This window comes from Balaenoptera musculus, chromosome 3 (genome assembly GCF_009873245.2).
Source record: "Balaenoptera musculus isolate JJ_BM4_2016_0621 chromosome 3, mBalMus1.pri.v3, whole genome shotgun sequence".
Lineage (NCBI taxonomy): Eukaryota > Metazoa > Chordata > Mammalia > Artiodactyla > Balaenopteridae > Balaenoptera > Balaenoptera musculus.
Window position 1 is genome coordinate 125949340 of NC_045787.1, and position 25442 is coordinate 125974781.

Consider the following 25442-nt stretch of genomic DNA (forward strand, 5'->3'; position numbering starts at 1 on the left):
CTTGCTCTAAAATTTCAAGTACTAGATGAATCATGAAGTAGCAAAATGTAGAAAGGCCTCATTTCATTCACTCAACCAACAATGAGAGTCAAAATCACCTATTTTAATAGTTAGTACTTGGACTTCCCTGGTGGCGCAGTGGTTAAGAATCTGCCTGCCAATGAGGAGGATAATGGTTCGATCCCTGGTCCAGGAAGATCCCACATGCCACAGAGCAACTAAGCCCAGGCGCCACAACTACTGAGCCTGCACGCCACAACTACTGAGCCCATGAGCTGCAACTACTGAAGCCACGCACCTAGAACCCATGCTCCGCAACAAGAGAAGCCACCACAATGAGAAGCCCGCGCACCGCAACGGAGAGTAGCCCCCGCTCACCGCAACCAGAGAAAGCCCACTTGCAGCAATGAAGACCCAACACAGCCAATAAATAAATAAATAAATAAATAAATAAATTGACTATTAAAAAAAAATATTTAGTGCTATGTATACTCTGTGTAAGCAGAGGGCATCTAGTGGAGGCACACCAGCTTTTAAAAGGAAATGTTATTTCCTTTGTGTCTTGAAAAATGAGTATGCATCAGGCAGAAAGAGAGGTGTGGCCCATGTATGGGGAGTGGGGATGGGAAGGAGGAATTCTAGATAAAATGAATAGCATATGCAGTCCTCCAGAAGCATGAAAGTTTATGACCCATTGGATATGCTTGGATCTCAACCATTAATAGGCACAATTTCGAGAATGCTAGATTTGGGGGTTTCAGGGAAGATCATCCTGGAAGAAAAGAGAGAGGTGAGGACAGTAGGGAGCTCTTAAGCTATGCCAAGGAATGTGGACTTCATCCCAACGTCAGAGGGACACCAAACAAGCTGCATGCCATGATCAAAGTGAGATCTTAGAAAGAGCACCCTCGTGGCAAGATGGAAGATGGGCTGGCACGGAAGTGGGGCTGAAGAAAAAACAGGGGCTTAGGAGGCTACTGTCACAGTCCACGTAAGAAATGATGAGACCTTCAAAAAGGGCAGTGGCAGTGTGCCTGCGGATGAAGTAAAAAAACTCAAGAGGTGAAATCAGAAGAACCTGATGACTGTTTGGATGTGAAAATGAGACAGTGGGGAGTCCTTTAAGCCAGGGCAAATGAGGCCACTCCAGGAGAAGTCAGGGTTACTCAGGATGAGGCAAAGCGTTCCTACCTTAGCAGTGCTGTTGATATTATCAGGGTCCCCCTCCTGGTACTCCAACAGAGTCACGTGGGTGAGGTTTTCCACTGGATTCGTAAGAGTCAGGAGGACCTGGCTCTCCTGGGGAAAAGGAAAGGCATCTTTCAGACATGTTCCACTGCTGCCACCTAGGTCCACTTCCTTAGATGCTTAGATCACAAAATCATCACCCCCTCCGCCCTCCACGCCCCCACCATTACTCTTGAACAGTAACACCCACCTGTGCCTCTACATCACTGCATTCTCAAAGCGCTCACTAACTCCTATTCTGTTACTTACATGCTAGTCTACATACTCTCTGGAGCTGCTATTTCACCGAGGAAATCAAATAGATCCCACAGAAAGGGCCAGTTACTAGATGCAGAAATTCTGAGAAATACACATTATCTAAGTGATTGTTTAAAGTTTACAACTCTTGCCCTACCCATGTCGCCACTTAAGGACTAAAAAGAAGTAAGCCCTCATAAATAAAATATGGGAGCCACAGGCTAGCCAGATATATTAGCATAGAAAAAAAATGGCACATCAAGACTGTAAAAGACTTTTAAGATTTCTTGAACCATAATTTGCCCTTGTTTGGTATGCTCTTTACATTAGCAAAAAAAAAAAAATAATTAAAATGAACAGGGACTATAAACGTGTCTTTATGAGCAGCATGAAAGAACTAAGACGCTGCTGCAGAACACTGTGCAATTCACTGGGGTGTCTGTGTGTGGGAGATAAGGACCTCAAAGAAGAGAGGGGCTGTGGTAAAGAAGAAATCTAGTTGATTCCTGATATCTCACACATACACACACATGAGGTGGTGGAGAATCTCCTGGCTGGAGGAGAGCTGAAGATGCCTGTGGGGTCTAACATCTCCTTTCTTTCCCTGCCATGATTCTACCTCAATGTAATGTGCACACTGCTCCTTCTGCATATATTTCAAAGGTGCTGTTATCAAGAATCCCAGCTTAAGGACACTTAAAATCTCAATCCCTTTATTATTTCAAACTTTCTTCTTTATCCCTTGTTCATTGCATCCCATGTCAAATACACACAGCCACCATATACACATATGCACACATCTTTGATCAATTAATTCTTTCTCTTCCCGTAAATAAGCATGGTACTAACCTTCATGTAGCGAAGGTTGGGAATTGACATGATTCTCACTTCTGGGATATAATTGCTATGCGTGAATAAAAAAATGCATTAATGGTCATTGGAGTCTCTTAAAATTGTTACTTTTTTTTTTAAAGCTAGTGCAGCAAAGAAACGATTTCTTCACGTTAATTAGAACATGTCAGAGAAAATTTTAAAGAATCATACCACTATGATAAGAACTTAAGATATGAAACCAAACTGGTAATGGATTCTTTCTGAAATCTTACGTATACCTCTAGTTTACAGCCTACATATGTGGGTGCATCATGGCAGATATCTCTACCTTATATACTGATTAGATATATTTTTTGAGATTTTTATTAACTCATTTCTGTAAATCTATAGGCAACTGGTTACAAGATCCAAGACTGATTTAATAATACATTGTAGGGGTATAAAAACACTACCACATACTTACCACTTTTATATAGCACTTACTATGTGTAACATTTGAAGTATGTTACAAATATTAACTCATGTAATCTTCACTGCAACTGCGTAAAATAGATATTACTATTATCCCCATTATAAAGAGTAAGAAACTAGGCTTGGGAGAAGTAGCTTGCTGGTAAGCGGCCAGCATTCAAATCTAGGCAGTCTGGCTGCAGGGTCCTTGCTCTTAACCACTATGTTACACTACCTCTCTAAATAAGACAATAGAATTTTGTACTTATATGTGCTTGTTCTGGACTCAAAACCTCAAAACCCAGGTTCAAATTCCAGCTTAGTGTTTATATACCAAGATACTTCTTTGTAAAGAGCAGGGCAAGATATTTACCTCTTTGTGCCTCGGTTATAAAATGAGAACATTGAAAGTACCTTTATCTTGAGGTTATTGTGAAGAATAAATTAAATAATAGTGCAAAAAGTGCTTGGAACAAAGCATGCATAAATGTTATCATGCATATATTAACGTAAGACAAAATCTATTGCAGAAACACTACAAGTGGGCAGGGGTAGGAGTGCATCTTAGCATTAAGGTATTTTAACTTCTTACTAGGTATTTTTCATGACGGTCATCAGGACTACCTGAGTAACTTGATACAAATTCAAGAGCCCCACTATCAAGGATTTGGATTTAGCTGGTCTGATGTGTGACCAGAACATATGTATTAAGATTCCCCGGTGACTCTGCCATGATTCCAGAAGAAAAGCACTTTTTTTCAAAGCAATCTTAAGAAATTGATGCAAAGCACATCCTGCCATTCAGGATTCTGTAATAAGTGTAATTCTTAATTAAGAAAGGAGTTCGTACCACACTTCACATGCCATTTTTGTAGTCCTAACCAGTCAGGCATTAAGTAACAGTTGGGAAAACAGAACATACTGTACGGCGATTTACAGTTACAAAGCATTTGTGAACACAAAGCTCATTTGATCCTTCTCAACAACCACAAGAGAGAGGCAGGACTGGTGTTACGCCCATTTCAGAGATGAGGGAAATCAGTTTAGACAAATTCTGTAAGTGCCAGAACCCATATCTGGCCCTCCTAGTTTCTTCCTCCTAAGTCATGAGACCAGCACTTCTCTGCCATTTTGACTGCCAATGATTTCTTTTTAATTGTTGCATAATATTCTACCTGAGTGTATCTCAATTTAATCAGTTATTTCTTTAATGGTTAATCAGTTTGACATTAAAATTGTTTCCAGCTTTTTGCCTTTAAAATGTTATAACATACATCTTTATAAATGTATCTTTATGTATTGGTCTTTATATATTGCTTTGTTTCTACAGAATAGATTCCTGAGATAGTACTACCAGGTTAAAAGATCTATGTCATTTTGTCTTGATATTCCAGGTCTCTCTCCAAAAAAAGACTCTAGCAATTCAGTCTACCAACAATGTATGCAAGTATGTTTACCCACACGCTCACGAGCACTCACTACTACTTATTACTTAAAATTTTTCCTATCAAGTCTCAGCATCTTTCCATATATTTACCGGCCATTTGGAATTTCTCTTCTGTGAGCTACATGTTCAAATCCTTTGCCCTACCTCATCCCCCCACAACAAGCCCATTCCAGAGATATTCAACTTTTATTTATCATGGAGTAGCAAATATTCTTTCTTGCTCTACCGTCTCAGGACTTTGTTGTCAATTTTGGTTTTTACAACTCATATCTTTCTGCTAACGTCAAAGCTGGCTACTTTCCTTAGTGGCTTCTGGGCTTCCTGCCTTACTTGGGAAGGGCTCTCTCACCCTAAAGTCAAGACAATAGTTTCCTAATTTTTCTTGTTTCATAGATGATTTTCATACACAAAATTCCCTTCTACTGACAAGTCTCAGTGAGTTAACGTTAATTTAATCACTTTTATCCCACTCAACAAAGCATTATCAGAACACAGTTAAATAGCATGAACATTGTTACAGGGATATTCTTCCATCTGATATATTTATTAATTTTTTAAGAGATCATTCCCAAACGGAGGTACTTTATCATTTGTGATGAATGACTAGTGACTCTCCAACCAGCAACATACCACATTGCCACAAACCATACTATCACGTGCCCTGATATAACACCCTGGATTCTGTGTCTGTATATTTGCCTTAAACTTCCTGGTATGTATTTCAAAACCAAAACAGGAACAAAACAGCAAGATTATTCTGAGGTAGTTTCTCTTTCTTTTTCTAAGCAAAGAGTAAGCACATGTCACAGTGAAAAAACAAAAAAAAAAACAGTAACCCAAAACACCAATCCCAAATACTCACACAGCAACCAGCTGGATTTTGAATTTGATAGATGTTGGATTAAATTCTGGCTTGCTCAGATTATGTTCACATTTCTAAAACGAAAAAAATATGTATCAGAGGAAAACAGGAACACACTCTGCTGATCCAGACACCTGCCAAATCCAGAAGCATAGCATTTACTACAGTTTGGATTTATTTTGCTGCAAGATCACAGATGTTTTGAAATAGAATGTATACTACCCATAACCAAAATATACAAAAGATGTTTTGGACTTCTGGAAATATGCAACCACACTATCAAATATTAATAACCTTGTAGTGCTTCAAAACTACTGAAACAATAACACAGACTTATTAAGTGTGAACGATGTGGATTTTTCTGAGTTTTCCTCTTCCTTGTTTTGTTTTGTTTGTTTTTTTGCCTGTGCCTTGCGGCATGCGGGATCTTAGTTCCCTGACCAGGATTTGAACCCATGTCCCCTGCAGTGGAAATGTGGAGTCTTAACCACCTGACCGCCAGGGAAGTCCCTTCCTTGTTTTCTTTTATATTATTATTAGTCCTTTTTAATTTCCTTTCTACTAGCCTAAAAGATATATATTCTTGGTTTAAATGAATTTAAACATCACATCAACTTTATGAGGTAGGTGTAGGTACTATAATTATTATTGTCCCTATGTCACAGATGATAAAAATGGGACACAGGAAAGGTATATAATCTGTGCAAACTTCAGAGCCAGTAAGACTTGGAGCTGGGATTTAAATCCAAGTGGTGTGATTCCAGATCTCATGCTTTAAAATACAGTAACAATTACTTGCTTACTTTCTTCAATGGGTTCCACATGCATCCGGTTAAAACATTTTTTTTTAATGGTATAAAAAAGAAACAGTGTAAAGATACCAGTTACCTGTCCCACTGTTCCTCTCCCCAGAGCCAACAAGCTTCTCATGTGTTTTCTCACAGATAGCTGATGCGCATAGAAGTATACACATACATCACCTTTCTTTTTCACAATAACACAAAAGAGAACATTTTATATTCTTCTGCCTTTTTCACTGAATTGATCTTGGAATGACATACCAGCACACACAGATGTACCTCTGTGTCCTACTGTAATGATTTCCATAACTTATGTAACCAGACCCAAATTGATGTTTCCTTGATTTTGCTACTACAAATAATGCAGCAGTGAGTAATGTTGTATGCAAATCACTTCCCACACGTATAAATGTATCTGTAGGATAATTTCCTAAAAGTGGGTGCATGCATTTATTATTTTGATGGATATTGCCAAACTGCTAACTTTTGCCGATCTGATGACTATGAAATGGTTTCTCACTGTAGTTTTAATGTACATTTCCCTGATTACTGTACATGTTTGCGTATCTTTCCTATTTATTGGGTATTGGGATTTCCTCTGCCATAAATTGCAAGTTAGTACCTACTTGTTATTTTTATACAGGGTATCTTTTCCTTACTGATTTGCTATACTTCTTTACATATTCTGGATACTAATTGTCAATTATATACCTTACAAATTACTTTTTTCAGTCTATGGCCTACCTTTTCATTTCTTTATGGGTTTTCTTTGGAATGGGGGTATAAACTTTACTTTTAATGTGTCAAATATATAACTTTTCCTTTATGGTTTGTCTTATTTTCTGACTACTCCCTTAACTAGAAGCCACAAAAAATATTCTCCCATATTTCCTTCTAGACATACTGGTCATCATATTTACTCTTTAAAGTTTCCAATGCTCCTGAAATTGACTTTTGTGTATGGTGTGAGTTAGGGACCCAATTTTATTTTTTTTTTCATAGATTCATTTGACCTAGCAAAATTTCAATAGTATTCTCTCCCCAGTGACCTGCAAGGCCATATTTAGTAAAATCAAGTTTCCACACATGCATGAGTCTGTTTCTGCTTTCTCTATTCTGTTCCAACAGTCTATTAATCGAACATACACAAATATTGTTTATGTTTAAATATATATTTATTTTCCCTCTTTTCTTATACAAAAAGTTATGTAACTGCTGCGCACCCTGCTTTTTGCATTTAAAAATACATCCCACATTAGTACATTCTGTTTTATATTTTGGTACTCATTGTGTGGATGTACCTTAACCTCTATATATTTTGGTTGGTAGAGGTGTACCTTCAGGGTAGACTCCTAGAAGTGAGATCGATGGGTCAATACGAAACTGATTTTTTGCCTGCTGGATCTGTCCATTTCTGAGAGACAGGTGTTGAAGACTCCAACTACGATGGTGGACTCATCTATTTCTCCTGCAGTTCTATCAGGTTTTGCCTCACACAGTTTGACACTCTATTGTTCAGCACATACACGTTAAAAATTGTTACATCTTCTTGGAGAACTGACCCCTTTACCGTTATGTAATACCCTTCTTTATCCCTCGTAACTGTCCTTACTTTGAAGTCTGTTCTGTCTGAAATTAATATGGCTACTCTTGCTTCCTTTCAATTAGTATTGACATGGTATATTTTTCTCCATTTACTTTTTTTTTAATTTTTGAATTTTATTTATTTTTTTATACAGCAGGTTCTTATTAGGCATCAATTTTATACACATCAGTGTATACATGTCAATCCCAATCGCCCAATTCATCACACCACCATCCCCCCCCCACCGTGCCTTTCCCCCTTGGTGTCCATACGTTTGTTCTCTACATCTGTGTCTCAACTTCTGCCCTGCAAACCGGTTCATCTGTACCATTTTTCTAGGTTCCACATACATGCGTTAATATATGATATTTTTCTCTTTCTGACTTACTTCACTCTGTATCACAGTCTCTAGATCCATCCACGTCTCAACAAATGACCCAATTTCGTTCCTTTTTATGGCTGAGTAATATTCCACTGTATATATGTACCACAACTTCTTTATCCATTCATTTGTCGATGGGCATTTAGGTTGCTTCCATGACCTGGCTATTGTAAATAGTGCTGCAATGAACATTGGGGTGAATGTGTCTTTTTGAATTATGGTTTTCTCTGGGTATATGCCCAGTAGTGGGATTGCTGGATCATATGGTAATTCTATTTTTAGTTTTTTAAGGAACCTCCATACTGCTCTCCATAGTGGCTGTATCAATTTACATTCCCACCAACAGTGTAAGAGGGTTCCCTTTTCTCCACACCCTCTCCAGCATTTTTTGTTTGTAGATTTTTTCTGGTGAGGCCCATTCTAACTGGTGTGCTGATACCTCATTGTAGTTTTGATTTGCATTTCTCTAATTATCAGTGATGTTGAGCAGCTTTTCATGTGCTTCCTGACCATCTGTATGTCTTCTTTGGAGAAATGTCTATTTAGGTCTTCTGCCCATTTTTGGATTTCTCCATTTACTTTTAATCTATATGTGTCTTTATATTTAAAGTGGGCTTTTCCTTTCTTTTTTTTTTTTATAAATTTATTTATTTATTTTTGGCTGCCTTGGGTATTCGTTGCTGCGCGCAGGCTTTTCTCTAGTTGTGGTGAGTGGGCTTCTCATTGTGGTGGCTTCTCTTGTGGCGGAGCACAGGCTCTAGGCCCGCGGGCTTCAGTAGTTGTGGCTCGTGGGCTCTAGAGCGCAGGCTCAATAGTTGTGGCGCACGGGCTTAGTTGCTCCGCGGCATGTGGGATCTTCCCGGACCAGGGCTCGAACCCATGTCCCCTGCACTGGCAGGCGGATTCTCAACCACTGCGCCACCAGGGAAGCCCCTTTCTTTCTAAAAAGGTTTTTCAATATAGAAATTTTTTAACATATGCAAAAATACAGAGTAGTATTATAAATCCCTTGGTACCAGCCACCCAGCTTCAACAATTAGCAACATGTTAGCAACAATGGCCAATCTTGTTTCACCTAGACTCTTACCCACTCCCTATGCCTGACTATTTTGAAACAAATATCAGACATCATGTCATTTCATCCTTAAACATTGGTATGCAGCTCTAAAAGATAAAGATACTTAAAAAAAAAAACAATACCATTATTATCCCTGAAAAAATGAATAATTCTTTTAATAGCATTAAAAAATCCAGTATTTAAATTTCCCCAAAGGTTCCACACATTTTTCTTTCCTCCCTCCCTCCTCCCCTGGTCCCTTTCTATCTTTCTATGCTGTGTTTGAATCAGGAGTTAAAGTCTATACACTGTGTTTGGTTGATAGGCCTCGTAAGTCTCTTCTAATCTAATGCTGTGTTATTTGATAACAGGAGCTACTAGTCACATGTGATTATTTAAATGAATTTCATCTTAGAAAGATTCAGGCCCTCAGCTGCACTACCACATTTCAAGTGCTCAGTAGCCACAGGTGACTAGTGGCTAACATGCTGGACTATGCAGATAAAGAACATTTCTATCACCACAGAAAAGTTCTGTTGGATGGTACTGATCGCAAAGGTTTCCTTTCTATTTTCTCTTTCATACTTTGTTTTCTTTTACAATGTTTCTTTTATTTATTGAAGAAACCCTGTTGTTAGTTTCATAGATTCCCAGAGGCTTTTGCTGATTTTTCTTCTTTCTTGCTTTCTTTTAAATTGATTTTTTTTTATTAGTCCTTTTTTTCCCCTCTCTACTGGCCTAAAAGCTTTATATTCTTTCAGTATTCTTTTAGGGGTTAGCAGTATGAACTTAACCTTCAAATACCCCAGCTTCCACATCTGTAAAACAAGGGTAACAATAGTACCTACCTCACTGAGTTAGGGGGATTAAGTTTATCTTGAAAGTTTTAAAGTAGTGCCTGGACACAGGAACATTATCTACAAGCATTTTCTACATTTACTACATTCCAGAGGTTTTGATACTGACCAGATGCCAATTGTGTTTATTTTTGCTTTTCTCTTACACAAATGACAACTCTACAGAAAGGAATACTTACTCGGCAGCGCAGGGACCGTTTGATCAGAAGATGCTTGTGACGAGGATACAGCTGTGAAGCACAGATTGGCTGGAAGTCAGGCTGTAAGAGGCGCTGCTGAAGGGTGGTCACTAGCATGAAAGGCAGAAACCAAGCTTGGTTTACACTGACTTGCTCAAAATCAGACGTATATGAGATAATTACACAAAATAACACTGCCTTTGTGAATAGTGCTCTTCAAAAAACTACAATACAGAAATTTGACAGACGTTTTAAAGTTCTTCAAATGATTACATCTATTTTATTTTCTACATGATTCATTTTAGTACTAACAACTATGCTATTAAAAATCTCAAAGAAAAACCCTCAAATCACAAGACATATAAGTAAAAACAGAATTAGATGTAAAATAGAAACAAAGCAGAATCATGTATAAAATTACCCTCTGTTAAATTTACTGGTCTCGTATAATAGTCTTCAGGTAGAGGTTCCACTTCATCTACAGCCTGAGCTGGCTCAACCTTGATCTCTTTCTGGTCCTCTCCTTCTTTAAGGCTAAAAGATAAAAGCCATCATTTCTCAAGGGTCCACCTCAATATCTTCAAAGTCCATGATATCAATAATTGAAGTATTACTCCATTGTAGAATATTCTTTCTGTTTAGGTTTTTCCTAAGTATGAGTATCTTCTTCCCCATTGGCAACTGTTATTAACTTTAAAACCACATTCCTTCAATATTCATTTTGATATCAGTTTTTTCCCTCAAAGCCATTTAATGTCCAAACTTACGAAAGTCCAGCAAGGGTACTGATGGTTGTACCAGCTCGTGGTCGCTGAAGCCTGGTTCCAAGACCATATTTGTCCTAAACAGAGTTCAGAAATTCCTATTAGAAATTCTACTTTTATATATCCTGTGTATCAAAATAAAGAATTTTGGGAGGGACAGCATGAGAAGCTTAGGGAAATAAGCCAAAAAAAAAAAAAGCTAATTTTAAAGCTTCTTTTAAAGAGAGTAATTGTAGCCCCACATCATCTTACTCTTAAAATAATAACAAAAGCACCGAACATGGAGATTGAAACTACATTAATACAGTGAAAATGAGCAAAATGTGATAATCTAAGAATATCTAAGCTATGGCTTAGACCAGAACTATGTCGAGTATCTAAGATACACGATGAACGTCTTCTTGGAACACCAGTGATCATCTGCTAACTTCTTCAGGGTTAGCAAGAATCATAAAAGAGAACTTACCACTACATGAATAGTATGTTGCTGTAGGCCCCAAAATAGCAGCAGGTTGCAACAGAGACAAAAAATGCAGCATAAGATAGAAGCAAACTCATACAGCAGGCAGCTTATATGGGAAAGTTGGAAGAATAACACATTTAATTCAAATTCCTCTCCTAAATACACTAGTGCATATGCTGATTATACCACTGGATTGTTCAAAAAATTCACTGAGACTTCATAAAAATCTCTGGCAAATATGGATGCTTTGCAAGTTTTAATGTTTTATTAAATTCTAAACTAGATATTTTTATATGAACCTTACCAATTCTTAGGGTTTTAATGCCTTAATTCTCATGCAGAGGCAGTACAAGAAGTTAATTAACCTTTACAGGTCTCATTCCCTTCAGCGTAAAATGGGGATATACCACCTACTACACAGGATTGTTGTGAGGATTAAACAAAATAATATGTATAAAGTGCTTAGCACAGAGCTTGACATATCATTGCTATTCAATAAACATTATTTATTAAATGCCAACCTGCTTGGCTCCAAGTAAACACACAGAAAATAAACTGTTCTGTGAGAGCAAATAAAACTTGGGGGACAATAGCAAAAGCTCCAAATCCTAATTTCTTGCTTCTAATTGGTAGTTTACAAACGAGTAGAGAATGACTTTTGTAAATAATTCCTATCAAAAATTACACCTGCATATATCACTACTTATTTAACCACAAAAATGCTCTGTGTAAAAGTCAGGGTTTTTTATACTGGAGAAATATTGGAAGGGGCCAAAAAATTATGGTAACTAAAGCTGGGAAACCACTACTACCAGGATGCCAAAGGTGGGTGGGCTACAGGGTAATATGGATAAAACCTACCACTCGCCCATATTCTCCTGACTTTCTGTAATATCCGAAAGCTGTAAATGTGGGTGCCTACAAAACTAAACAGTAGCCTCTTTAGGAATGATCAGAAGAGAAAGGGGTGTGATGGAGAAAGAAACACAAATGTACTTAAAACTCAAAGAACTCAAACAGAACTAATGATATGGCAAAAGCGTAACCGCTGGACTTAGACACCTATCACCTGAGGAACCTTTTTCTGTTAGCCATCGTTCAGGAATCTAGGGACAATGGCCACTTTCTGAAACGTTCCCTGTTCTTATGCCACACTGGTCTTGATCCATGAATTGCAAACTCCTTTTTGTACCAATTTCTCACCGAAAAAGCCAAAGGCATATAGTTTCTACGCCGTGCCAGTTTCTTGCGATCTCGCTCAACCTTCTCCTTCTGAGCAAGCTGCTGGTAATATTCAATCAGTTTGTTCATCTGTAAGAAATCAAAGACTCAGTATTCGTTTCACGAAAAAGCTAACAAGAAACTTACAAAATTAATCAACTCCACTGACTAGACATATAATGAATAGACAAGACAGATTTATTAAGGTGGGCAAGTTTGCCCTCTTCTTCAAAGAGAATTTGTCTTCATTACATGCTCTATTTTCAGAATTGAAATGGAACCTTCAAGTTCAACAACAGGAAGAAATGAGCAATGAAAAGGCTTGAAAATTTCATGCTCTCTTTTCACTGCTCTCTAACTTCATTGCTTACTTCCCCTCACAACTGCTCCTATTTTCTCTGCATGACCAGAGGACCACCTACTTCCAAGGATGTGACATTTCATACTTTATTTTCTCCCACTCTCCATCACATATTTTCATTTAAAAAATATATTTTAATCATAAAAGCAATATATGATAACTGTGAAAAGTTCAAACAATATAGAAACATAAAGAATAAAAAGTGAAACTTCTCTTTTATCTCTCACGCCCAAGTCCACCCTTCCCCTCACCACAGGTATCCACCATTAGAGTTCAGATATCTTTCTTACACACTTACAGACACGGGTATGATATTATATCCTGCATACATTAAAAAAAATGCATGTACAGACATATCGCTTTTATATGTGTAAAATAAATACAGCTCTTTTTATTTTTCATATAAGGGGAAAAAACATACTATTTTAAAACTTTTTCACTGTAAGTGCCATGAACTTTCCATTCAGTACAAATAGATCTACCTCATTCTTTTTAAAGGCTGCATCTTATTAAATGGTACAGATGTCCTAAAGGTATTTAACCATTTCCTCTGAGAGCACTTAAATGGTCCCCTGGTACCCACTCTTGTCCTCTCAATTCAGCAGTAATTATTTTTTAGAAACACTAACCTGATCCTTTCAGCTCTTTTGCTTTAAAGGCTTCTCAGACTCCTTAACTTGGTCCACATGGTTCTGCACAGTCTGACCCCAGATCTTTTCTCCATTCACCTACTGCTATGCTCCACTCTGGCACACTCGCCTTCTTGTCTATAACTTGCTTTGCTCCTTCCACTTACAAGCTCTTTGCCTATGCTGTTCCTCCGCCCTGAATTCTTTCCCTTCTCTGTCATCCTCAGATCCTAGCACAATCCTCAGATGTGGACCTACCTAGTTGAAACTCCCCCTAATAAATGCCCACATGCACAGTTTCTCTCTCCTTCATATTACCTTGAGTTTTTACTTTATCTGGGGATTATTTAATTGATTTTTGTTTTCCCATTAGACTTAAGCTCTATGAGGGTAAGGACCATGTATTCCTATTGTTCAGCACAATCCCTGACACACAGTATGCAGCACATGCTTGATAAGTGTTTGATAAATGAATATACATATTTTTGTGCATAAGTACAAGTATTTCTGTAGGTCAGAGTCCAGGAAGTAGATACTGCTGAGAGACCAAGAAATCTGTACTAATTTACACTAACAATAGTATATGTGAAAAGGTCAAATTCCATACATTCCCATCCAAGATATTTTCAGTATTTCTAATTTTTGCTGATGTCATAAGTGAATAATTATAAATTACTATTTAATTTGCAGTCTGTACAACTTCATTTCGATAGCATTTTATCATCTTTCTAATATTCTACTTCCAGGGGCAACAAAATCAGTTCTAATGTATACTGCAGAGATCAATTCACTGTGAACTATTAAAGGATGTCTAAATCATGATTCTATAAGCAACCACTACTGAGTCCAATGGCATCTTCCAAATTAGTGGTGTTTCCAAGAGTTAAAATGTTTATATGTTGATGATATTTCTGAGAACAAATGGACCCTTAACATAGTTGGTGGGTACGTGGAAAACAGAAACGTATCATTTCCCTTTTCCAATTCACAACCTGAGTACAGAACTAAAACTACACCTAGGTTTCTCTATTAACTTAAGTCAGACTGGAAAAAACTGCCACTGTGATTTAATGTCTTACAACGAGAAGCACTTTCTAAGTGTAAAAAACACCAAAATACACATCATGGATTTATAAGCATATGCCATATACACTGATAAAATGGTCTTTTTCTTCATCTTTTCTCATTTCATCCTCTCTCTGATGACCCTTTACTTACCCGTTGCGTGTGAGGATTTTCAGGTTCCTGCCAACCACCACTAGCTGCAAAATAAAGGAATATTAAACAAGACTTACATAATTTGATTTTATTTTCACAAAAACAGGTCATCTGCAGGCCACAAAATAAAGCTTAAAAACATAAAATCACAGAATTTCCAAGAAAGAGTCCTAGAAATTATACAGACCGAAGGGCTCAGAATGAAATTTTTTCTTTAAATATAATGATGGTGATAATAATAACCACCATTAGGACCACAACTACAACTAACACATGTATAACTTCTGTGCCAGGTATTTGAAATGTATCACACTCTATTTTATCCTCATAATAACCCTCTGAGGATTTCCCTGGTGGCTCAGTGGTTAAGAATCCACCTGCCAATGCAGGGGACACGGGTTCAAGCCCTGATCCGGGAAGATCCCACATGCTGCAGAGCAACTAAGCCCACGTGCCACAACTACTGAGCCTGTGCTAGAGAGCCCGCGAGCCACAACTACTGAGCCTGCGTGCTGCAACTACTGAAGCCACAGAGCCTAGAGCCCGTGCTCCGCAATGAGAAGTCCGCACAACGCAACAAAGAGTAGCCCCTGCTTGCCGCGACTAGAGAAAGCCCCCCACGTGCAGCAACAAAGACCCAACACAGCCATAAATAAATAAATGAATAAATTCATTAAAAAAAAATAACGCTCTGTGGTAGGGACTCTCATTATTAGTCTTATTTTACAAATGAGGAAATGGAGGCTCAGAGAATTAAATAACTTGCCCAAAGTCATAGAGATAGTAAGCGGTAAAGCCAGGATTCAAACTCAGGCAGTCTGACTCCAGAGAACTTGCCCGTATCTGCAACACTGGGCAATTTCTGTGTTCTACGACCTCAGTTTAGAGAAGAGTTTCTTACATAAGAGACAAAAGCACAAATCATATGGGAAAAGATTATTCCAGAAAGCTGAAAGTAAAACCATAATGAACACTTTCAACAAATGGTGCTGTAACAATTTACAAAAAATTAACCTCGACCCTTACCTCACAACATTTACAAAATTTACCCTGAAATGGTAATAAACTTATATGTAAGAGCTGAAACTATAATATTTCTAGAAGAAAACAGAAGTGAAAATCTTAGCAACCTTGGGTTAGGCTAAAGTTTCTTTACTAGAACACAAAGGGCACAACTATAAAATAAAAAATTGATAAACTGAACCTCATGAAAATTAGAAACTTGTAGGGCGTCCGTGGTGGCGCAGTGGTTAAGAATCCGCCTGCCAAAACAGGGGACACAGTTTCGAGCACTGGTCCGGGAAGATCCCACATGCCAAGGAGCAACTAAGCCTGTGCGCCACAACTACTGAGCCTGCGCTCTAGAGCCCACGAGCCACAACTACTGAGCCCACATGCCTAGAGCCCGTGCTCTGCAACGAGAAGCCACCGCAATGAGAAGCCCACGCACCACAACGAAGAGTAGCCCCCGCTCGCCGCAGCTCGCCCAAGTGCAGCAACAAAGACCCAATGCAGCCAAAAATAAAATTAAAATAAAAATTAAAAAAAATTAGAAACTTGTGTTCTTCAAAAGACACAGCTGAGAAAATAAAAAGGCAAGCCACAGACTGGGAGAAAATATTTGCAAAATATATATTCAACAAAGGACCTGTATCCACAATACAGAACTCTCACAACTCAATAAAAAGATTAAAACTCAGTTTAAAAATAGGCAAAAGATTTGTACAAACACTTCACCAAAGAAAATACATAGATGGCAAACAAGCACATTAAGAAAATGCAAATTAAAACCACAATGAGGTATCACTGCCCACTCACTAGAATGGCCAAGATGAAAAAAAAAAAACCAATACTAATAGTTGATGAGGAACTGGAACTCTCCTACACTGCTGGTGAGGACCCAAAATAGTACAGCTGTGGAAAACAGTTTGGCAGTTTTCAGTCAAGGAAAACATACACTTAACCCTAGGACTCAGCAATTCCATTCCTAGGTATATACTCAAGAAAAATGAAAATACATATTCACACTAAGATTTCTAGGCAAATGTTCATAGCCAGCTTTATACATATGAGCCCTAAACTGCAAAAAATTCAATGTCCAGTAACTGGAGAATGAATAAACAAATTATGGTATATCCATACAATAGAATACAACTCAAAAATAAAAAGCAAAAACACGAACGAACCTCAGAAGCATTATGCTAAGTGAAAGAAGACAGACACAACAGACTAAACTACTCCAATTATATAAACTTCTAGAAGAGGCACAATTACAGTGAAAGAAAGAAATCAGTGGTAGTCAGGGGCCAGGAGGTGGGGGGAAGGAAGTGACTGCAAAGGGGCATGAGAGAACTTTCTGGGGTAACAGAAATGTTCTATGATTGCGGAGGTGGCTACATGGCTATACACATCTGACAAAAATCAAAGCATTTTACACTTAAAATTGGTGAGCTTCATTGTATGTAAATTATATCTCAATAAAGCTAATCAAAAAAAAAGGGGGGGGGCAGAAACTGTAATGAGATGACATTTCACAACCATCAGTTTGGAAAAACTTGAAAGAAGTCCAACAATGCTAAGAGCTGCCGGAGATCTGGAGCAATGGGTAGTCTACTCATATATTATTAGTGGGAGCAAAAATTGGTAAACCATTTTGGAGAGCTAAACATGTACACATCTTAAAATCACCAATTTTACTTTGTTATACAGAGAAACCCTTGCTCTTCTGACAGGAAACACACACAAGAATGTTTCTAACAGCACTGTTGTCAGAACCAAAAAACTGAAAACAACCTAAATGTGAAGAAGAGTGAAGAAGTAATCTGTGGTAAGTGATGCATGAATCACCCACCATCACAACTACATACCACAAACCTGATAGAGATAAATTGTAGCAGGATGCACAAAGCATGGTTCCATTTGTTTCAAGTTGAGAAGCATTCTTTGCTAGTGGCTACATACATACATGAAGAAGTGCAAAAACATGCATGGACACTGATGACCATCTGAATTCAGGATTGTGATGACTATCTCTGTCTTGAAGGCAGAAGAAGGCAGATGCAGTGGGGGGAAGGCTATACAATGGGCTTACACTGTTTTGGTTATGTTTAATTTCTTAAGCTGGGTGATAAGTTCATGAAAGTGTATTATTTGTATAATTAAAAATAACTTTTTTTCCAAATAAAAAGGACTCCTGTTGAAGGTGACACTATAGCCCCCTGCAAGAAAATGTAGCAATAACATCCTTAAGTACAATATTTATATTTTAAAAGTTGCCTTAAGGCAATTATGAAAAATAATTATGTGAAAGAAATGTTTTAGTAATATTTTAGAAAATCTGAATGTTTTACCTAATTGTGTTTTTAGAACTGGTGATTTGTTCTAAATATAAATTTGAGAGACATTAAAAAGTTTCTGCATGTTACTGACACAATAGCTTACTTACAAATAAACAGATAGTTGTAACTAAAGTGGTTTCAGGGCTTCCCAGACACCAGTGACATCATGGAAGAAATGAAATTATCTGTACTCCTTAAGAACTCCTAGTATTCAATTATCACTGTCAAGATACCCTAGAGGAGCTAGATTTCTAGAAACAAGCACAACCTTTAAATTCTGAAAAATAAATTCTCCAATCCTAATAGCTTACAGCCCAAAAAGTATTAAAAAAGCACTTACAGAGTAACAAACTGAGAAATCCATTTGGATTTCTAGGCTTCAGTTCTTTAACTTGATAAAAAGAAACAAAATACAAACATGGAAAAAATACACTTTAACTCACTGAACTAAGTGCCACTTTGAGGTTGTTTTTTACATTTAACATAAATTCATAAACAAATTCAAACAATTTACTTGCTACACTGACATTAAAACACACACACACACAAATATTTACTGACAATCTAAGAAGATGCTACAGAAACTTTCCAATATAAATCATAGTTCAGGAAACGCCTACCCACCAATGAGCATTTTTAAGGGACTTGTTTAGTTAACTTTTTGTCTTTGAATAGTATTTTATCAACATAATGTATGAAGTTAGAAAAACAACCAAGAGCTCAAGCATTCTAAACCAAAGGGCGAACTCAAGAGAACCAAGGATTAAGTTTTAAGAATAGAGTTGAATCTAAAGGAACTTCAACCCATATTTACTTCCAAACTATGTAAGAATCTGTAGAAAACTTTCAGCTGAAGTCCATCTTCATTTTAGTTATGTCAAATAACATAATGAGTTTTTAATTGGCTTCCTCATGTAAATAGTAAGTAGATATTTTGAATGGAAATGTAAAAATGGGAATTTTTAACAAGTCTAAAAAGTTTTCACAAAATTAAACAAATGAAATTTCAGAAAGAAAAAAGACAATGGGGAGTTAGCAGTGCTGCTGTTTATATAAAAAATAAACAGCAACTCAAGATTTTGAACTGATTGTAATAAAGAGTGTTTCTACTCTCTGATATTAACCATGGAGTACAGGATATGAAAAAATAAAGGAAGTTTCCTAATAAAGGTAAATGCAACCTCTGCTTTGAAATGCTCAAATGATGGAGAGGTAATTTAATACCTTAGGTTTTCTTTAGGTCCAAACATACATAACTTTTCTGTTTCACTTATGATACATATAGATGTATCTTTGAGCATGTGTTTGAATGCTCCAGGATAGGTACTTGGACATGTAATTTCTGGGTAAAAGAATAAAAGCAATTTGAAATTTTAATAAACGTTGTCAAACTGCTCTCTAAAATGGCAGCAGACAAAACAACTATTTTCCCATATTCTTGTCATACTACCAGATTTTTAAAATTTTGCCAAATCAATGGACGAAGTTTTAATTTGCATTTTCATGATTACTAGCAAAACTGAACGTATCTTTTTGCATATTTATTGACTTAAAAAAAATCACCTCACCAAGTTGTGTGCAAGAAAAAAGATCCAATGATTTGTGCACACTTTGGTCATTGACCATCTTTATTTCCATTTCTGAGAGCTGCTGTTCATATCCTCTGACAATTTCTTTCTTTCTATTGGGTAGCTTTCTGATTTCTAAGGGTTCCTTATTTTTGGTTATTTATCTTTAGACTGTTATATATGATCCAAGCTTTGTGACTTTTATCTTTTAGGTTTGTTCATGGTGTGTTCTACCATCAGGAGCATTTATTTTTTATGAAGAACATTAATCTTTTGATTCTAAAAAATTATCAGATTTATAAATGCTATTTTACCAACTTTAAGAAAATGAAATAGTTTACCAAGTCTCAGATGAAACATCATGGTCCATGTGAGAATGTGGGAACATAGAAGATTTAATGACAAAATACTCTGAATTTATCGCCTACCTCCCAACAGGTAACAGAAATAATGATTTGTGTGCAATTAGAGCACTGCCGATTTCACAAAATCTCATGTTGAAGTCCGCCTCACTCACCCACAGATTTGTCTGCCATGCCCACATCTCTAGATGTCCAGCGACAAAATCCACAGGCCAGATAATAGGCTTTCTTCACCGTGGTCTTGGCTGGGTCATCTGGAAGCTGTGTGGAAATGCTTGTTGCCCGAGTGGAGAGGGTGTGCATACAGCCGGGACAGTCAAAGCAGTTGGCGCATCTAGGACACGACAAACAACCATTGATTCATTCAACAAATATTTACTGAGCACCTACTATGTGCCAGACATTGTTCTACATGTTAGGAATTCAAGAGAGAACTATAAGGGAAGGGCGGCTCTCAAGCAAAAAGAAATTAAAAAGTACTCTGAAGAGGCTCCTACAAACTTCATTTTAAAATTTCAAAAGTATTGCGATAATTATTTTTAAAAATGCAATCATCATCAAAGTTCCTGAAGAGTCACAGCATGACCCAATCCTACTCCAGAGAGGGAATCACTGTTAACAGTCTGGAGTTAACTTTTAGACTCTTTTACAGACCACAAAGATTTCTGTGGGACAGAGAAATGTCACCGCTTATGACTTTAGAGAGGACAGACCAATTGCACAATGGAAAATTGAGAGGCAACAATACAATAAGCTGTGAAACTGGGTTTGGAAAATAACTGCTTGTTTGCTGTGCCAGAGAGCTGAAACAGATACCAAACAATGCTACCAAGATGAAATGTTTCAGAAGCGGGGCATTTTCAGGGCTTTCTGCTCTCTTTAGGCATTACTCTTCCTAGTGAAACACTCAACATTCCCCTACAGGCTCCCCCATGCCTTGTTGCTTTTAACTTTCCCACCATCTGAGATTATCAAGATTTCACCTCCAGTCCTGGACTTGTTCTGACGTTCCATTCCATAACTCCAATTTTCTGTGATATTTTGCTACTAGATAATATCCTCAAATAAGGACAATAACAGTACCCACCTCATAGGGATATTTTGAGGATTAAATGACAAAATTAACGTATGGAAAGCATACAAAACTGGTTTACAAGGAGCTGTTTCTCCAGGACAGGAAAGACAAAACAGTGGTTCATATCCATGGAGGTACAGAGGTGTGACTGGTTACAAGGGACTTCCACACCATGCTAAAAACCAAAATGGCACCAGTAGCAGTGAGTACCAGATCTTGGTTTTTAATACCAAATCTTGGTTTTTAATACCAATCTTGGTTTTTAATACTACCCAGATCTTGGTTTGCAATACCAATCTCGAATAAAAGGTACCAGGGCTCCTTGGAGAAATGGCTAATTCTAGGACTGGAGCAGAAAATATAGAGGATGAGCCTGGAGTAAGTAAGAAAGTTCTCAAACAATTGAATAACACTTCCCTCCTCCTCACTGCCATATAATGACGAGGGTATGCCAAAGGGAGACGGAAGTCTACTAAAAGAGGTCCCAATGGCCAAAGCTGGAACAATCTAAGTTAAAAAAAAAAAAGTAGTACTGGATTATAACCTAAAGTATAAAATAAATATTCACAAGCCCATACTGCTTGAAGTAAATGACTAAATAAATAAAAAGGGGAGAAGAGAAAAATCTTCCACACAAAAGAATTCCAAGTAATACATGGAGATAGCCTTCATGGAAGGGGATCATAACTCCCCACTATTTAAGTGTGGGCTATAACAGTGCCTTTCTTTCCAAAGAGTACAATATGGAAAAGGAGAAGAAAAAAAAAGAGAAACTTTACATCAGAGAAACCTGACAAACACTAGCTCAAGCCAGGTAATCAAAGTTAACATCAATAGTGATGTCATGTTGGTGGTATATACCTTTGATATGATGTGATGAGAGATGCACTTTACCTGTGTGGTTCTCCTCCCCACAACACATTCCCCCAGCTGATGAGAAAAACATAAGACAACTTCCAATTGAGGGACATTCTACAAAATATCTTACCAGTACTCCTCAAAACTAAGGAAAGTCTAAGAAAATATCACAGCAAGAGGAGCCTAAAGAGACATGACTATTAAATATAATGTGGGTATCCTGAATAGGATCCTAGAACAGAAAAAGGAGATTAGGGGAAAACTGAGGAAATCTAAATAAAATATAGAGTTTATTTAATAATAATGTTACCAATAATGTTCATTAGTTGAGACAAATATACCATACTAATATATGACATTTACAATAGGGGAGACTGGGTAAGGAGTAACGGGAATTTTCTGTATCATCTTCACAGTAATTCTTAAGTCTAAAACTGTTCTAAAATACAATTTATTTTTTTAAAATGAAAGTTTCATCTTTGGCATAAGTGATGCTAAAAAAAGAAAAACAGCTTGTTAAAAATGAGAGTTAATTCCATATGTTTTTTTACCAGCTATTAAAAAAATAGTTGGGGAAAATAGAAAAAATTGATCCCAGTCTTACCTATTCTTTTTTAGTTTGGCTTCAGCCGATGGCATATTTTCTAAACAACTGGGACAATAATGAGAGTCCACCTAGAAAGAAACAAGAAATCAAAAAATCGGAGGAAAAGACATTTAGCTTGGCTTGTATATATGTCTATGCCAATTAGTGAAATTTAAAATACATTATTCTGCAGCAGAGGTGAGAGATCATTGATCTGGCAAAGAACCTGGACTGTTTTCAGCATTGGGTTTATTCTTCAATCACCTGTTGTTTTCTTAACCTCTGGATTTCCTGAAATCCTTCTATTTTTCCTTTCTGGTCTTTCCTATTCCCTTTCATCAGGGTTTTATGTATTAGATGTGTTAAAACATGTTTATGTAAAAGAAGATCTCTATGATAATCTAAATAGATTAACAAATAAAATAACCCAATTTATGAGGCTGTGATCAAATATCCTTCTATCTAGTCTAGCTTTGTGTGACTGCAATAACTTGACCACACAAACTGTTAAGAGATTTTAAAAGTTTTCCCATTACTGAGGTATTACATGTTCACTGAAGAAAAGCATACATTAACATTTACAAAGTCAGCTGTAGCCAACCAATTAGAGATTTTTAAATGGCAAATTAAAACTACTAAGTTAACAACATAGTCTTACTGCATTTAATGCAAAAACATAGTACAAAAATTAAATTCATTGTATTTTTTTAAGGACTAAATATTTTCTTTAATGTAGTAGATCCTATTTGATAATTCTAGAACTCTAGTCACCTGCAGATGGACAGATTCACTTGAACATAAATACTATGACAGAAACTGTTTTCGTTTTTCATCATCTGCTTATAAACAGAACCACCTTTGAAAAGATAAAGTTACTGCTCAAATAAGTCTCCAGGAACACAAAATATAATCCTGTTAACTTATATTTGCACTTACTATCATAAAAGGCAAAATATAATTCATTCCTCCCCATCCCCTTTCCAAATTATGCTCATCCCTTAATGTGAAGCTCCAATCCCAGGCTTGTCATTAGAAATTTCTGGACTGCTTCAGCCCTCACTAGCATCATCCTTCCCCACACCCTAATGGCCTCCATTTCACAGGTGCACACCAGTCTGTAAAAGATGCAGTCACAGACTGAATGTCCTAGCTGAAGAGATCCTTACAGATCATGGAGACTCAGCTCCCTAATGATCACCAAATGAGAATCTAATCCAATAAATTCTGGAGGTGGAGCTAGGACAGCATCCTAAAGAGAAAGGACCTGCCAAAGAATAAGCATACAAAGTGCTAATGGAGATGGAGAAAAAAAAATCATGTATATAATACAGCATTGATTTTTCTCTTGTGTTATTTAACTGCTTTCTCTGACTATTCTTAACAGTATGAAAAATATTCCCAATAAAATAATAATTATTCATAATGTGTAAAATGGCTTATAGTATAGGACATATTCTCATATGCATTTTTAACCGTCCAGGGATCCTCACTGAAGTCCTCTGAATCAGGCTGCTTGGTTTCAAATCTTGGTGCCCCCCTCCCAACCACAAATTTTTGGCTGTGTGACCCAGCGCAAACATTATGTGCCTCTTTCTTTAACTGTAAAGTGGTTTTTTAAAAAAGGTATCCATTCTAATTTGTAGGATGATTAAAGATTATGTAAAGCACATGGCATATAGAAAGTACTGAATAAGCATTAACTATGTATTATTACTAATCAGCTTTTCCTTCACGAGACTGCAAGTTACTCAACAGCAAGATTTACGTCTTAACGCGTCTTTTAATCCGCAGAGCCTACTGAATGAACAGCATGCTCCAAGTGCTGCAGAAGTTCTGGGGTTTTGTTATTTGGTGATTTTTTTTCCGGGGGTCTTTTACATTTTGAGCAATCCCACCTCCAACGCCCACTTGCGCCAGTGAAGGTCAGAAATGTACCCTCAGGAGAAGCGCCATGAATGTAACACTTTGAGCTTCTTAAACAACAGACCCGATTGTAAGCGCTTTTCACTCAGCTCACCCCATCCCAACCTCTTATCTGCTGCAGGCCTTGGGCTAGGTCAGGAAACAGAACAAGGCAGTTGTTAGAAGGCCCAGTTTCTGCCCAAGCAGGGGCAGAACTTCCAGGATGGGAGGGGCTTGGATGAGAATGCCCGCGGACCTCCCCACTCCCTCAGTCAATGCTGGAAAGACGATACCTCGCCCCTCAAGTGGCCTGAACTAAGCACCCCCATACCTTTTTTCCCCCTGACCCACCCAATTACCAACCCCCGCCCCACCCAATTACCAACCCCCGCCCCAGGAGATGGCCAGGGTCCCCAAAGTCAAGTTTGTCCCAGAGGGCGCTCTAGAACAGAAGGGCCGCTCAGCCCCACCCAAGGCCGCTCCTCCTTTCCAAGTGACAAATTACGTACGTATAAGCAAATTAAATCACAGGCAAATCTGAGTGACGGAAGGCAGAGCCAATCAACATGCTAGGAAAATTACCACCCGCTGGGCGCGGTGACTAGCAGGAACCGCCTTCCCCCCTCCCCCCACACACACACTCTTCATGGGACGACTGCATTACCTCGTGAGACACACATTCCAGCGACCGCAGCTCGCTACAATAGCGGCAGAAGTAAAGCTGCGAGAGCGGGGCCCGAACCTTCTTTTCTCCCTGAACTACGTAGAGAACCCGCTCCGATTGCAGCAACGACGCCATCTTGAGGGGGAGGAGTCAACGACGCTCTCGTCGCATCACGTGACTCGAGAGTCAGCGTTTCCCTGGCTTCCCTCCCTGTGTCTTTCAACGTAGACTTTGACGTAAGGTTTCCGAGCTACAGGGGCTTTGCGCCGGACGAAAGTCAAAGTGCGCATGCTCAGCTGGGGTTCCAGGTTCTTTCCCCCCCCCCCCCCCCCCCCCCCCCCCCCCCCCCCGCCTCCATCTTCCCCCTCCACCATTTTTGTGAGCGTCAGCCGTCCGGGCTGAGCTTAGACCTTTTTTTGACAAGTACGGAGTCGCAGAAGAAATCCAGACAGACTCAGTGCGCTCCTTTCCTTTGTATCTAACAGAAAGGAAGGC

General features: G+C 38.0%; 1 protein-coding gene across 2 annotated transcripts in view; it reads right to left on the minus strand.

Annotated features, from left to right (window-relative positions):
• DCTN4 (dynactin subunit 4) overlaps positions 1-25104 on the minus strand; it is a 31253-nt gene extending 6149 nt beyond the window's left edge. The window contains exons 1-12 of one of the 2 annotated variants that reach the window (XM_036846968.1): positions 24948-25104; positions 22400-22470; positions 20018-20196; positions 14595-14638; positions 12369-12476; positions 11169-11189; positions 10706-10779; positions 10360-10472; positions 9939-10048; positions 5079-5152; positions 2335-2389; positions 1192-1299 (exon numbers count right to left, since the gene is read on the minus strand). In XM_036846968.1, coding sequence (XP_036702863.1) covers positions 1192-1299; positions 2335-2389; positions 5079-5152; positions 9939-10048; positions 10360-10472; positions 10706-10779; positions 11169-11189; positions 12369-12476; positions 14595-14638; positions 20018-20196; positions 22400-22470; positions 24948-25082 — 1092 coding nt within the window. In that variant the 5' untranslated portion in view covers positions 25083-25104. The remainder of the gene's footprint in view (positions 1-1191; positions 1300-2334; positions 2390-5078; positions 5153-9938; positions 10049-10359; positions 10473-10705; positions 10780-11168; positions 11190-12368; positions 12477-14594; positions 14639-20017; positions 20197-22399; positions 22471-24947) is intronic. The other variant, XM_036846969.1, reaches the window with a different exon arrangement.
• Positions 25105-25442: the final 338 nt, after the last annotated feature.